At 41.5% G+C, this 16261-nt stretch overlaps 1 protein-coding gene across 3 annotated transcripts in view; it reads left to right on the top strand.

Moving 5' to 3' along the window:
* Positions 1-16261, top strand: part of asap1b (ArfGAP with SH3 domain, ankyrin repeat and PH domain 1b) — a 50375-nt gene that overhangs the window by 5707 nt on the left and 28407 nt on the right. For all 3 annotated transcript variants that reach the window (XM_071206958.1, XM_071206957.1, XM_034108326.1), the window contains exons 2-6: positions 11622-11694; positions 13571-13716; positions 15248-15322; positions 15737-15786; positions 15968-16097. In XM_071206958.1, coding sequence (XP_071063059.1) covers positions 11622-11694; positions 13571-13716; positions 15248-15322; positions 15737-15786; positions 15968-16097 — 474 coding nt within the window. The remainder of the gene's footprint in view (positions 1-11621; positions 11695-13570; positions 13717-15247; positions 15323-15736; positions 15787-15967; positions 16098-16261) is intronic.

Raw genomic sequence — 16261 nt, forward strand, 5'->3', positions numbered from 1 at the left:
GCAGCTAATATTCACATTTGACCACACATTTTGTATTTCACAGGTTTCAAATGAATTGTGTGTCGATTGCTTATAATGCTATTTCATTTTATATAGCCGAGTGTGATTCTCTCACAATAAAAGCTATCAATAGTGGAAATTAGAAGTTATTGATCACAGCCAGAGCACGGGTAGGCATTATTATCTAAAATAAACCCTGAAACGGACGGGAGAAAATCAAACACACTCAACACTCAAGCTAAAGTAAACTTTTGTTTTTGATAAAACATCCGCAGGGGATGTTTAGAGAAATCTACCATGGTTGGAAGTCCTCAAATCACCAAACACTTAGAATGTTAATCATCCCAGCTTTAGGTTGTTTGTCTGAAAGCACCTGAGGGCATTTCCTAGAAGACACGTTGTCATGTGAGGCTTCAGCTTGGTCACATGTTTCCTGACATCTAGTCCACTACCAGGGAGTCAGTTGTAACAATATCTACACACATAACAGATAATGTTTAGCTTTCTTTCATATTTGGTCATTAAGCTTTGGAGAATTGGCTGATTCTTTGACCGGTCTTCATCGGGAAACCACCTACAAATTGTATGCACCATAATTCAAAAGAACGAGGCGGGTTTTTATCCTACTTGGCTTTACATAACAAAAGCGAGTGCTGGCTATTCAAAGCTCCATTCTGCAACATTTGCAACTCAGGAGCACAGCTGTGTCGGATTCAATTATGAATGAAGTTATGGCTTTTTATTCATCATTTGTCCCCCATGTCACTAAACCCAGTGAATCATAAGGGGTGAGAGAATGGGAGCATTTTTCGTCCCTTGGCACCGTTACTCACATGACATCTTGTTCCAGTTAAAATGCACTTAAAAAAGTTAAAGTGGTCATTACAAAGAAATTCAAACTTATTTCTGACATTTACAGTGCTGAGGGGGGTTTAAAGGTCACAGTGACACTTTTAATGGATTTCTTGCTTCTTAAGTTAGAATTGTTGACACGATAATTAGCTAAATGCTATCGCAGATATGTAGGTGTACAACTAACATATTTTAGTAGGGTAGCTTTTTGTTTTAAAAAGTTGCTGTTGTCAGAAGGCTTGAAAAACATACACATTGAGTAGTTCCTCATCTTAAATTCTTTGCCTTTAAGCCTTCATGTTATCAATAGAGCGAATAAGTGACACTTATTGACCTACAGGCGGAAATAAAGAGAAAAGGCAAAGAAGTGAAAAGAAGATAAAGGACCAATGTTTTGGGAGAATATCCTCTGCTGTGTTTGGGTTCCTTGTTTGCTAGCAAATATGTATCACCTGATATAATAGTGCAGGCTAAAGGGCTTTATTTAGTCCATTAGCATAGCAACTGTACCACATAGCCTTTGGCCTTAAACTTGCTATGTCGTCAGAATGTAAAGAAGTGGAAAATCCCCCATTCTGACATTATTTCAAAAATGGTTATCACTTGAATAGCTTTGTAGCCACATAACATAAGTGTAAATTAAGCCTTAATTGGATGTTTTTATTTGGTGTTATTGTAGTATTTTAGCCGCCACTAATGGATGCTTGTCTGCCATTTTGACTTAGTTGTGTTTACCTCCACCAAGGAGATGCTGTATTGCTGCTGTCAGAAATTCCCAATATTTTCCTATTGGGAAATAACTAGGATGCTGACATGAACTGTTGGAACAACTCAGCTGCTTATAATTACAGTCTGCACAGGGAAAAGGCAGAACTGACAGCTACAGCACCGTACTGGAGTGTTATTTAATTTTAATAAAGGAACATCCAAGGGAATGTTCCTTTGAATGTTCCTCTATAAATACCAACAAACCTCCGAGCCATTTTCTAATTTGTTCTGTCTCCCACAGCAGGAGGGGAGACTCTGTTGTGTTGCTTGTTTGTCGGCTTGTTTGCCGTCTGTGGCTGAAATCTGATAATCAGTCTGTGGGCCACAGCTGTTGGCCTACCTTCCTGCCACAGCTGCACTGCGTATATCATCAAGGGCTATTAGCCGGCAGCGGATTAGCCCCGGACCAGACTCTGCCCCGGCACTCTGATCCGCCTGCTCTACCCCAGATTTAGGCGAGGAAGAGGGGGTCAGTGTTCACATCTGTTTGCAGCCTACCTCACACGGATAGATGGTGTTTAAGTCTTGCTCCATCGACAGCCATTTTAATCTCTCATGGAAAAACTCTTTGTGCATCGATGTAGCTAACAACTGAGATACATTTACATTATATCTTATACAATATTGTCAGCTTTATAAAGATGGCTGACTTGGGCTACTACAACTTTTGATTATTTTCATCAATTTATGTGAATATTCTGTCTTTCTAAAATAAAGAAATGCTACTTCCTTTACAAAAACAGAAAAACTTGTATGTTTCAGGTAGATATTGAACCTTGTAGGTAATTATTGTATTTAACAACTTTTAATTTCATGCTAGCATTTGGGCTACCCAATAAGTCAGACAATGAAGGTCAATCAATCCACCTGATGGACTGAAAAGATCTCAACAACTATCAGATGGATTCCTACAATATGTAGGACATTCATGACTTTTAGAGGATTCAACCTGCTGACTTTCCCCTGACTTGACCTTTAGCACCACCAGCTGACATTTGTGGCTCGACTGATGTATCTGGACATCTATTGGATGGATTGCTAAGACATTTGGTACACACGCCTCAGGAAGAACGGAAATACCTTCCTTTATTTAGCACACTCTGGTCAACATTTCAGTTTGTTTATAACTTTGGTTTATAACAAAAGAAAACAGCAAACTAATGACATTACCATCAGACTCAGGTGTACTTTGTGTTAAATGCTAAGACGTAAATTACGCTTATTAACACCCTGATCAAAGATGGTGAACATGGTAAACATTATACCTGCTAAACATGTTAGCATTTTCATTGTGAGATTTGCTAGCATAGCTTGGTCTCTCCTCTGTTCAATACTTTGCTTTTTTTTTGCTCTTCTATGATTCTAACATTGTTGACTGCCCTGCAGAACCAGGAGACACGGGCCGTTTCTCAATCGCGAGTACGCTTGCTTGGTAGCACACGTCTTCCGAGTCACTTCCTTCAGAAGCTAGGCAAGAATCCTTCCTGGCATTCGGAAAACGAAGAGTGGAACAGGCTAGCAAGTGTGCAGGTGTGCGTCATATGAGAGGCCCCGCCTTACATTTTGCGCCACAGTGCGCAAAGCATTGTGGGGATTTTAAGGACGCGAAGTCTACCCATGTGCAGCCTCGAAATTTCCCCCAAACCAAGGACGCAGCCTCAGTGGAATTCCAAGTCTGCTGGAGATTGGAACAGTCCTTCGGCGGCACTCGATGACGTAGCATCCTTGAAATATTGGCTTGGAAGCCAGTATCCTCGAGATTGAGAAACAGCCACGGTTGTCCCGTGATGTCTTATTGTGGCCTGGGGGGTAAACAGTGCATCTCTTGTCTGTGCTCTTTGGTGGTGTTTGGCCCTGGATTTTGTGTGTGTGTGTGTGTGTGTGTGTGTGTGTGTGTGTGTGTGTGTGTGTGTGTGTGTGTGTGTGTGTGTGTGTGTGTGTGTGTGTGTGTGTGTGTGTGTGTGTGTGTGTGTGTGTGTGTGTGTGTGTGTGTGTGTGTGTGTGTGTGTGTGTGTGTGTGTGTGTGTGTGTGTGTGTGTGTGTGTGTGTGTGTGTGTGTGCACTGCAGCTGAACAATTGATAGATCTTTTCAGTGTCAACTTTAAGTTTGTATACAACCTTTCCCAGCACAGCCAAGTGCATTCAAGCCTGCAGGAAAGGCATTGACATGCCTTCAAGACAAGTACATTTAAAGTCAGTGAAATGTCTAACATCACTTCCTTTTCCACATCATAACAGCAGCTGTCAGAGCTCCACTCACTGAAGGTACTCACATGGGGAAATCCAAGTGGAAATGTGCATTAAGAAGTTACGCCTTATTTCAGTTCCTCTGCATGTCCAGTTGCTTAAAATATGCGAGCGTCCAAATGGCCTGTGGGAGTGGACACACCTGTGGTTTTGGAATAGCTGCTCGCTCACCCAGCAGAGTCCAATAAAGTGTGAAATTCGAGACTGGTTTGCAGACAAACTTCAAGGAATGCTGTAAAGCCCTGAAGAGGCTGTGACTTTGGCCAGGGAATCATGACCGAGCGGTTGAGCAAGAGCGTTACTCAGAGGCTAGAAAAATAACGTTTCTTTAGATGGCGCGTGTTTATCAAGGGAGCAAATTCTTTGGCAGATTGCCCTAAAGTGCCTTTATAATGTGAGTTGCTGGAGGGTTAGGAAGCAACGCTGGCAGGCTTATCAGCCGATCAGTGATAAGTGAAAGATTTAAGATAAAAGCTTGGAGTGGTTTATTTTAGGTTATCTTTCATCAACCTACGCAGAGCTGTTTTGTTAGTTGGTCTTTTTCCAGCTGTTCTAGTGTAGCATTGTAGAAATGGGATGAATGATCAATACTCAAACACTCAAAGCAACAAAGAATTCTCTATAAATTAGCAAGGTTTTGCCTCATCGTCTCAATTGGGATGATTAGCTGTCAATCGAATAACTTGATTGGGCATTCAAATGTTTGTTGGTAAGGATGTTACTTTGGACATTATTCTAGCTTGTTGAATGCCAAATGAAAATATGTTGAAATAAAAAGAAATAATCTGCAGGTTGATAGGTCCTCCATATAGCTTTGGTTGCATCTCTGTTTGTAATTATTGGCATTTCAAGGAATAAAGGATACATTTGAAGCCAAAATCCACAACCATTTATAATAGTTCCTCCAACCCTGACTAGAAATAGGTTTCCTGAGTTTTAATGTTTTTTCTTCTTCAGGAAACAACCTGTTTACTCTGCTGCTTTTTGTTTTTCTGTGACCGATATCAAACACAATGAGAAACAGGATGCCAGTTGTCATTTTTGTAATCATCAGCTGCAATTTCTCCCACTATTCTCCGGTGAATAGCAGCTGCTTCACATGAATAATGACTTCCTGACTGGTAGACACAATACAGATAAAGGTATGCAGCTTGTAATGGTACGCTTGGTGAGTGCAGTCTAATGCAGCAGTGTGTGGGTGGGATTGAGAAAACATGCACATTGCTCGAGAAAAAAAAAAAGTAGTGGGCTGAGAGTGAGAGAAAGAGAGAGCAAGCATCGCAGAGGGAAGCCGCCAAATGAAGTGTGAATGTAACGCCGCTGCATGCTTGGCTTTTCGCCGGCTGCACGCATGCGTGTCTGCAAGATCTGCGGCAAAGAGACGGCGTCTTAGCAGCTCGGCGACTTGGCTTCATCCACCGTGCGGCCGCACGCCACTCAGCACAGGAAGCACACCGCTCAGCAGTTAATTTCTCTCTCTCTTAAGACATCTGCATGCTAATAGCAGCAATACGTTATGGAGTAATCTGTGACTAGTGTTGACGTTCTTAGTGGCCAATAACATTAGCCAGTCGATTTATGCATTAGATATAAGTTAATTAGAGCAGATATCTTACCCAGTGACTCAGCTTAGAGTCAAATGGTTGTATCCCCGCTGTAAATGTATTTTATTCGTAGTCAAATCACCAGGTCACTTGGTGATACTGTGCAGAGCAGGGACTGTTGACATTTCATTGTGGTTCAGACTTCCTTGTGGGACATTGAAGTGCTAATGGGAGGTTGCCACAAATGGGAATTGAGTTGGCTGCAAAAAGGCGATGCATCAACGAGCTGCATGCTGGAAAATCGGACTCTTAAGTAGGCTGAGCAATACAGGAAGTGTTGCTATCATGATAAGCTGATATTTGAACGCACTGATACATTCAGAGACGTTTTCAGTAGGCCAGGGGTAATATTATACAAGGTATCAGATCTATTGCACCCAGGCAGTGCTATTTCAAAACCTGTTTGTGAAAATCAAATGATGGCATGAATTGCTCTGCAGCTGCTTTTTTGTAACTGAATTCCTTATCATTTTCGGCTAGCTGTCGGTCGTCAGTCCGTCAGATACTTTAACCAGACTGAAATATCCTAACCAGATTCTAAGTTATTGTATGGATTGCCATGTAATTTGAATTTATAATTTGACACTTAGCCTCATTGGTTGACAGAATACCTCATGATAAAGTATCTTGCCAATGACTTAAACAAAAATCAAACATGAGGGGTATGACAATGACGAGGTATAATGTTAGTTTTGCAGCTCCTTGTACTAAAAAGTTGCTAGATGGCATCCAAAATGTTCCCGTTTTCCCACTATAAAGAAGAACTATAGTTATATACTAATCCCAGTTTAAAAAAAGACAGCGAAAGCAAACATACATTTGATTCTTTATTCGCTGCGATGGTTAATCTAAAGTAGGTTTCATGTTGATACAAATTTGGGATCCTCATTCATTTCAAAACCATGAATAAGACGAAGTCTCATTCATACTTCTCGTTTTTATTCTCCATTTCAGATGCACTACATTAGTCATGTGGTCGTTCTGATACACCTCTTAACCAAAACCAAAACCACTGGCAGTCAATCGCTCTCTTTCAGTACCGTGTTTCTGTGTTTGTGTCGAAAAATAGGCCGTCCTACCTCAGCTGCTTTTGAAAATGTTACATCCTCTAATTATTCCCATTCCACTTGGAAATCTGAAGGCCTCTCCTGCTGCAGACCCAGAAAAAAAGGATGTGCATTTGTTTCCTGCCAATGAAAGCAGCTCCCCGCCCTTCCTGCTTGACTCATGCCACATAGACTCAACAGACACAAAGACGTGACAGACAGTGATATCCTCTTTGACTTGTTCATATTAACAGAGCGTGAAAAGCCATTATTGCTGTAATTTTCAGTATGTGTAAATGTTCTGTATTCAAGTGTATCCTTCAGTGTAGCTGTGAGTCAGAAAGGATGTGACTGAATGAAACAGGAATCAAACACACATTCCCGTTTCTTCTTTTGGGAATTAATCAGCATAACAGCAATTCTGAGAACTTGGGTGCCCGATCTTATCTGGGTGAAAAGTAAAATCTGCCACAGTGGCATAGTTCAGTTCTGCTGACAAACAGAGAGCAGAGTTAGTCAGAGCCTCCCAAAGTCTCCACGATGAAGAATGTTGAGCTGACGTGTGACACGGCCACACCACATCTCCAAGGTTACCGTACAACCACAGCGACAGTGCGATGCCAAATGCCGAAGTGGGAAGGATGAGTTCAGAAAGGAACTGAGAAAGACGACTAAAGGGCCATGAAAGGGACAGAGCAGGAGTCTTAGGAGTGGATCAGCAGAAAGCGTCTTTTGTTTTACTCTCCAGCTGTCAGCGGAGAGCAGTTAGTGTCATTAGACGGAATGCTGACGACCCGGGACAGGACACCGACAAGCCTGGCCGCTTCCTGCTTCCTGTCAAAGGACGGCTGCAGGGGAAACGGCAGTGCTGCTGAGTGAGGATAAGGCCCGGGGCAGGAAGCGTAAAGCTGAGACGCACTCCAGTCAGTCATGCCCAGTCACTTCAACCACCAATTTCCCCCAAGGATTCGACCTCAACGGCATGACTAGGTGCGGTTGTTTGGGAACCAGGAAGTCAGCCCTATTAACCCCTTTGGTCACATGGGTTCTTTCAAGGGTTATTTCTGTTTGAACTTTGAAATAACAAACGGACTCTTGGGAATGGCTTGGTTTGTCTGACCAAAAGCCCAGAACACCAAGATGTTAGCTGCGCGCTCCCAATGTTTGCCGGTTTTTGGCACATCTCTGTTGGATTCATGGACTAAGACTATACAGTTTTGTTATATTTCCCATCTTTACCAATCATGTGCCAGATTTTGCATAAAAGGATGGTGATTTCCCCCCCACTCTTTGTCCTCAATCAGTCTGCTTTCATTGAAGATATGTGTTGCCGATGAAGTGGTTTGTGGGTGCCAAGTGCTCTTCAACTGCAATTTATCTAAACCTGCATCAATTGCAGCAGTCTTTTTTTTTTTAAAGCTGAACTATAAAAACTTCCCTGCTTTCCAGCCTTTAGAATATAAAGGAATGCATTATCTTTTGTATTATAAGATAGCAAACTGAGTACTTTTGGTTATTTATACTGTTGAACAGAACAATAACGTTGAGTTATTGACTATTTGATTGCTTTTTTAAACCACCAACTGATAATCTTACATCATCCAATGTCATGTCAGATGGATCTATGTATTTGGTGTCAACCTTATGACCCTACAATCAATACCAAAACAAAAACACTCAATACTCGGAGGCGTCAGTCCACCCAGCCTGATCAAAGCTCTCCATTTTTCAATGATTGCCTTTGTGTGCTTTAAGAAGTGAATATTTCACTTAAAAAAAACATGTTTGAACAGTATTAAAGAGCTTTTCCTGCCTCCTGAATTTGACCGTCATACATTTGACAAACTTTCGGAGCTCACGCTGGGTATAAAATCTGTTCCTTCTGAGGCACCATGCGCCACCACCGCCCTTCACCTCCTATAAGCTGGCCCTTGACCTCCTTGGCTCCGTTTCTGACAGACTTCTACTTAAAAGCATTCTGACATTGACATGTTGACTTTCAGAGCACACATGGTTCTTCATGATTCAATAGTTGCCTGCCTTTTGGAGAGCAGAGTTTGGATGCATTCTTTCCTGTTGCCAAGGGGTTTGTAAAGCATGTGTGCCAAGACAGTGCTATTTCATTGATTCTTTTCCCCCCACTAAGAATATGAAAGATAAGAGCTTTAACAAACCCTGTCTTCAAGATACATTGGTCACATTTACCACTTAAAGAGTACTGGCCAAAGCATTTCTTTAATCAGATTTCTATGGACAATCTCACCATAAATCCAAATAACAAAACAGCTAAAGAAGTGAATCTGTAAAGGCTGTTATATTACTGCTGAATATGTAATTACAAAAACAGACAGACAGAGTGGATTATGGGTGACCCTTGGGTGGCGGTGCCAGCTGCTCTCCACATGAGCACCACAACGCCAGGCAGCTTGCTCAGCCTCTGTTCGTGCCCTTCATCCTAATCAGCACACGACACTGCAGCCTCTGAATAATCACAGATTGACTTTGAAGACGTTTCAATGAAGACTGACTACTGAGTGACGAGAGGGGGGGGGGGGGGGTTTGGTGTGTTGCGGAAAGAGCGAGTGACGCAGCTTGTTAGTAAATGTGTCGGCTGTTATGTGGATCTAATGCAGAACGTATCCAATCATTTAGCTGGATTCGCTGCTATAATGAAAAGAAGTCTGCTGATTTATGTTTTATTTGCTTTAAATAATTCACGTTTTAGTTTATTAATAATTGAAACTATCTCTCACAGTTACAAGGAACCTCATGGTGACGTCTTCGAATTGTATTTGATCTTTGAAAACCCAAGATAACCACTTCGCTTCCCATGTTTTCAGGATGAGCAACCTGAGCTTTTTAATCTATTAAGTATGTTTTATGCTCTTTGAAGATTTTAATGATAGTGATTATTGAGAAAAAACTCATTTTGGCCAAGATAATGGTACTACAAACATATGCACAAGCTTGCCTGGCCACTGTTTAGCCAAACACAACTTAATAATGAGGGGGTGTGTTGGGCAGCAGAGTTCCCATATCCAGGGGGATCAAAGGGCCCGGCCCCCGGCAGAAAGGGCCCTGCAGCGGGCAATCTACTGCTGCCATAATTGGGGAAGAGCCATGTAAAGCTGTCCAGGGGACACTGAAGAAGCCTTAATTATGGTGCAAAATGTAATTAGCCTTCTGTGGAGTGCGTGTGCTTCTGTTCTTAACCGCCTGACCTTGATGTAATGGTGTGTTTGCTGGTGTTTATCCTCCATTACAAGCAAACATGGCAGTAATGCTTCCATTCCCTCTGGTTAGGATGGTCTGCATATGAAATCATTGTACTGTCAGGACCAATTAGTGTGATATCTACCAATACCAGCTCACATTTTAAATCATTTAGTGGAAAGTCGTTCCGGTGCGTTTGTGTTTTACTGGGCTTCCGAAGCATCTCCCGATTGTCTCTGCTCAATATAAAACCATAATAAACGTCACACAGACAGACAGCGTGTTGTATGACAGGTGGTTTCCTTGTTGTTGTTGAGCACGCAGCAGGAATACATGCTTGACCTCAATTTTGCTGCATTCTCCATTCATGAGGCAGATCGTAGCGTCCTGTAGCATTTAACTCCAATAATCCCAACAAAGAAACATCCTCCTTCTATTTCATCCCACGGTGGTTACAGATGATACTCTGTGAAAAAGGGAAGGTGTTGTGGAATAATAGGGTTTTATCACTTATTGGACATGTAGTGCTTGTGGACATATGCATTGGGATTGTGTATCCATGCAGGCATAATGTACTTTCACGTATGCATTCAGAATGTCCTCAAAGTAAAATTAAGTAAACATTTCTTACCAAGAGTTCAAATTGTTTCCTTTTACTGAAAAAATAAATAAAAAATAGCAGTTCATCTGATGGTAATTCACACTTTTAAGGTTTAAATGTGGTTTAAAGAATTGCCAAACATGTAATCAAGTGACTGAAAGTATCAGACAGTCTCGTATCCTTTTTTTTTTTTTAAATAAATGTGTCAACAACAATGTACCATATTCACAAATAAGAGCACATTATATCTGCTGATTACAAATTATTCCGTTGTTATTAACATATAATAATATCATCGTAAAATATATTCATTGAAAAAGGCAATAAAAACAGCAAAAAAGCTCAAACTTAGAACAACATTAACAAATGCTTACAGGTGAGGTTATGAGAAGAAAACAGTATTTGAATACAAATGAAAGATTATTATAAGACTGGTTGAAAAAGAAAAGCAATGGCTTTAAAATCTAAATGCAATTGTAAAAATATATAGTTAAAAGCTCATTTAAAATGTCACATGTCTTCCTTGAATGAAATGTACTGTTTTTAGCTTTCAGGGCACAAATCGTGATGTGTTTGAATGTGTTGTAACTTCAGATGTAGCAATACGGGCACATGCTGAGTCTTTCTTTATGTGGATGATGTTTATGATGATGAATTTTCCTTGTGCGTCAAGCAGTTTTTAGCGAGCGGTAAATCAGTTCAAGGGTCAACCTAGAATGGCTTTGTCTTAATTGCGTTGCAGGATTTTCTCTAAATATAGATATGAATCTTCGCTAAATGAGTTACCACCAGTGTTATGATCTATGGCGTCTTTGGAAGTGGTTTTCTATTTACATTGGTCCTTATTTCAACTCCCATGTGCTTTGGGTGCTGAACTCGGAACATTAATCTCTAAAAAATTGCAATAAAGTGAGACGGATATTAACTCACAGTAATACTTACTTACTTTTCTAGCATTAATATGTTTCATTATGAGTAATTATCCTAATAAATATCCTAAACAATTAGAGACCCTGCTTATTTATTTAGCTTTGAGCACAAAGGCTTTGCTCCAGCAGTTAGAAATGAAATAATAAAAATGCCATATTCAGGTCAAACACTGTTTCTTAGCTTTATTGAATATGAATGGTTTGAATTACTGAGCAAATATTGTGTTAATGCACTAAATTCTTCAAGTTTGCTGTAGCATTAAATCCCCATTATCCTTGACGTCCTTTGATATTAATGTCTTCAATATGTTCTTCAAGGATCAATAGATTTTTAAAAGCTTCCTCTCCTTTTTTTTCTCAGGCGTTGGACCAGGATCGAACATCTCTGCAGAAGGTGAAGAAATCAGTGAAGGCCATCTACAATTCAGGACAAGGTGAGACTGTCTGTTCTAAATATGCCAGGCCTTAGCATGCTTTAGCTGATGGTTGGTTACGTACTCGTAACCCTTTCCAAAGAAAGCCCCCAGAGGAGAACCCAGGATCTCTTAAATATTTTCAACACAAATGCTTTTTTCGTTGTTGTCCGGGACATTGCCTTTTGTGGAACAGATGGCGTTCTGTGTTTTCAGGCTGTCCCAGAATCCGACACCTGAGTTTGTTTTGCTCGTTGCTGTGGCACGGATCCTCAGTAATTTCCCACAGAATACTGAGCCGTCTCCACCCTTTAAATTGACAGTTTCAGATGCGTGTCTCCCAAATAAAGTGTGGTTGTCCTCCAGAGAAAAGACAGCCTACCTTACTGCCTGTGACTCTTTGTATGAGAAACTCTAAAAGCCTCATGACAACTGGAACAACTCTTAAGTCAAATGTCTTGGTTCAAGCCACTTGCTTCAATAGTTGTAGTGGTATTGAGCAAAAAAAACTGTATATGATCTCAAAATGGAAATAAGAATGGGATGTGTTTGCCACCTGCAAATGTAAGAAATGGTTAGAATCTGAGAAAAACACAATCGTCCAAAAACAACATTTTGTAATCTTTCAAATATCAGTTATGGTTTATATGGAGACACAACAACCACTTATACGTGAAATAGAACTTAATATGATTTATTTCTATTACAAATATATATAAATAAAGGCACGTGGAATGTGTGGGCAAGTATATGCTAACACCATCTACCAAAGCTAGCTAGCATAGCCACCACAGCTAATAAAAAAAACTATAAAGAGAGCTAATTGCTGATAGTAAACACATTAAATGGCTGTAGCAGACCTTAAATATTGTCAAAGATTTGGTTTGTTTCCAGGAATAACATTCACACACACAAATACTGAATCCTTACATATACATTCAGTATTTTCTTGGCCCATACATGCCAAACAAACTAGGTTTTTGTATTCCAGTATGTCAAAAGATCAAAATGGCTACTGCAGGAAGGAGCTCTGCAGGGTGTTAGTTTCACCTGACCTCCCTCTCAGGACTCTTCCTCAGACTTGGCAACAGTGTGAACATCACTCCCCCTGCAGCCCCTCCCCATCCATCACAAGGACAGATGATGCTGCTGTTTGACTGATGCCTCCAGCTGCCTCTCACAGAAAACCACACATCTCCTTATGCTGACATTTGCTGCGTATCAGCACGACTAAATATAGTCCACTTTTATAAAACGCAGTCTCTGTGGAGCAGCACTGAGCATCAGAAATGCCTGGTTATTACTTAAGTTGGTGCGCTGATGAAGGACCTTTCCATCGGAAGGATGTGTTGAATATTTCTGCCATTATTATGAACATCACAAGAAGATGTTAGAAGATTTATAAGCTTTGTTCCTCCAGGTGTTTTCCTGTGTTGCTTTTTTCGAACAAAGAATGGCATTTCACCCATTTCGCCCTTTTTCTTCAATTGTCTTTAACTTATATTCTTGTTGTCAAATATATAAAACCGTTGGGATATTCATGGAAGAGCTGTGACCCACGGAGTGAACTTCACCAGCAAACTATCTGTATTTGCATAAATTAAAATGTAAAACAGACACTATGTGATAAGAAAACCTGCCATCTTTTTGCACTTGACAGTTTTTAATATTCAGATCTGCGGACACATTTCGGTTGGTAATACAAAGTGCTGAGGTTTGACACCCAGCCAACCATTACCTTTGTGACCGTTGCACCTGCAGCTAACCACCATCAAGACATGCAAATGCTATTGCCCACTTCCTTCCCTGTGCACATGCTAACCATGCTAATCATCAGCCAGAGTTCAGGGCAGTTAACTGACCAGTGGTTGAACCTTCTCCTCTGTTTCCCGCACAGACCACGTCCAGAATGAAGAGAACTACACTCAGGCTCTGGATAAATTTGGCAGCAACTTCATCAGCCGGGAAAACCCCGACCTGGGTACGGCTTTTGTCAAGTTCTCCTCCCTCACCAAGGAGCTGTCTGCCCTGCTGAAGAACCTGGTGAGTCCAACGTAATGCCAGTCCAATGTTTCAGAGAGCTCTATGTGTGCTTCTCCTCACATGGATAGAAAGAAGAATACTTTCTGAAGAGAGTTTCTGTCTCTACTTCTAAGTGGTTTAGGATTTGGGGTTAAGATTAGGATTAGAGTAGAGATGAGGCTAGTAGTGGGGAAGGTCAAGAGGTTATTAATGCTGATTCCTCACAGAATAAAGGTTCATCAGTCTCCACACTCAAAACTGTAAAATGTGCCTACACAGTCATCTTGTTTGGACGCTATAGCTGACTGCGGCTGTATCCACCCCCCGAGCTTTGTGTTTTTTCCCCCCCAGTCGCAGCTCTTATCTTCCTGCCGTGGATTTCCCCTGACGTTTCTGTTGAATAATGTGTCCTGTTTGAATCCTCTGTGAGTGATTGTTGTTAGAAGAAGAGCCAGTCGCCGCTCTCTCCCTCTCTTCCTGTGTGGCTGACAGCGAGATTAGACTCCATGAATACACTCGGCAGCACCAGGAACAACTGTGTGTCCTGAAACGTTCCTAAATCATCCACCAGTTGGCGCTACTTTCATACCTGCAAAGTGAAATGATTCCTACTCGTAGTTTTCCCCTAGTTTCTATTTTGAGTGTTTTATTGAGTGACTTTTTTACACTTCAATATCTACGCCCCTAAGGCTGCTGGTATGTGCGAACACTGCAAATGAGAATTGATTAATTGAGCGTGTCCTAGATGTTCTACATGTGTTATCGGCTTAAATGTAAGGATTTTATAGATGCATTTGGCCTTGTTGTTGCCGGCTTTATCAATGGAAATTCCCCCCTTTTTTTTGATAATGATGCACTAAAAGACCCGCTTCCAGGATGCACGCCGGCAGCCGGCCAGTAGACGATTGATCCTGACGTTGGACATATGCAAGACAGGCACTTAAGAAGCCCATTAGCGCCCATTAGGGGTTGTTTACTTCCTTGACCGTGTGTCTGGGTGGACTTGGCTAACAACAACAGGGACTTAAATGCTTCGTACTGTTGTAAATGACCTTCCTGATCCTAATGGTTAGATTGTTGGCAACAAGCTTATTCTTCAATAGACTAACTTGCACTTTTGCTATTATGTTGCTGATGACTTCAGTCAGCCGTATGCAGAATGCGTCAATGATGCATTGTGGGTTAAAGGATAAGGCCAGCTTGAGTTTTCTCCTCAAAAGACAACAATTTGAACAATCCACCTTCCTGTACTTAACAACTGCCATTCCCTGTCTACGTTACTCAGACCCATAAAGATGTAATCCTCTAAAGCTGCACTAATCAATATTTTATATTACCAACGGGTCAAATGACATGTCACCCAGTGTAACCATGTGGATCATTGATGTTTTTTATATAAACAAAACAATGGATCTCTGGAGTGATGAATTATATCGAGCTACGCAGACAATACTTGTTTGTGAGAAGAGTCCAGCCTGTGTGATGTTATCTGAGATTGATTGTGGCAACAGCTACATTCTAACTGTAATTATAAACGTGTGTGTTCCCACAGCTCCAGAGCCTCAGCCACAATGTCATCTTCACTCTGGACTCGCTGCTGAAGGGCGATCTGAAAGGCGTGAAAGGGGTAAGGTTTACTGTAAAACATTTTCTCTTCCTGACATTTTTTCTTCCCTCCCACGGCAAAAATAAACGCCTCGTCAGCACATCTCTCTTTTAACCACTGTAAGTTGAGTGTAAGCGAGAAGAGGCCATGGACACGGGGGAGAGCGCTCTGTTTAAAAGCTCCCACTGTAAATCTCCCAGAGAGTAAACACTGTCTTTGAGTTTTGCTTGAGGCGGGTGGCGAGTAACTGGGTCATGAACCGTTGTTGTTTGGGGTACAAGGAGGGGTGCGGTCGCTCGCCAGACGACAAGAGCATAAATCGTGAGCGGAGGGAGGCATTTGATGGAATTCTGGTTGTGATCCAACTCTGCGAATAACTCCGTCCCCACGGTGACCTCTCTGTTTGCTGACGCTTGTCCTCCTTTGTTCCCGCAGGACATTAAGAAGCCCTTCGACAAGGCATGGAAAGACTACGAGGCCAAGTTGTAAGTGGATAATTAAAGTTGCACTTTTGCTCATTAAAGACTGCTGAATAGTGAATCAAACAGGGTTTCTAATGTGCAGCAGTATTGTTTGCGTCCGCCAGAAGATATTGCATACACAAACCTACACTGATGATATAAAAAAAATATACAAGAATAGTCATTATCCTCTCCTGTGTGACAGTACAAAGATCGAGAAGGAGAAGAGAGAGCATGCCAAGCAACATGGCATGATCCGCACTGAGATCACCGGGGCTGAGATCGCCGAGGAGATGGAGAAGGAGCGGCGTCTCTTCCAGCTGCAGATGTGCGAGGTAGGTTGTGAAATGAAGCTACGCTAAAATACATTTCTCGTCGGCATCAAACATCAGAGGAACCCAGCCGTTAGCCAGGGCCACATTACAGGTTAAATCCCCACAGCACAGCATTGTGATCCGTCCAAATATCCTCTTTTATGATGCTGTCTCTTTGTAAATCA

This window comes from Pseudochaenichthys georgianus, chromosome 20 (assembly GCF_902827115.2).
Source record: "Pseudochaenichthys georgianus chromosome 20, fPseGeo1.2, whole genome shotgun sequence".
Lineage (NCBI taxonomy): Eukaryota > Metazoa > Chordata > Actinopteri > Perciformes > Channichthyidae > Pseudochaenichthys > Pseudochaenichthys georgianus.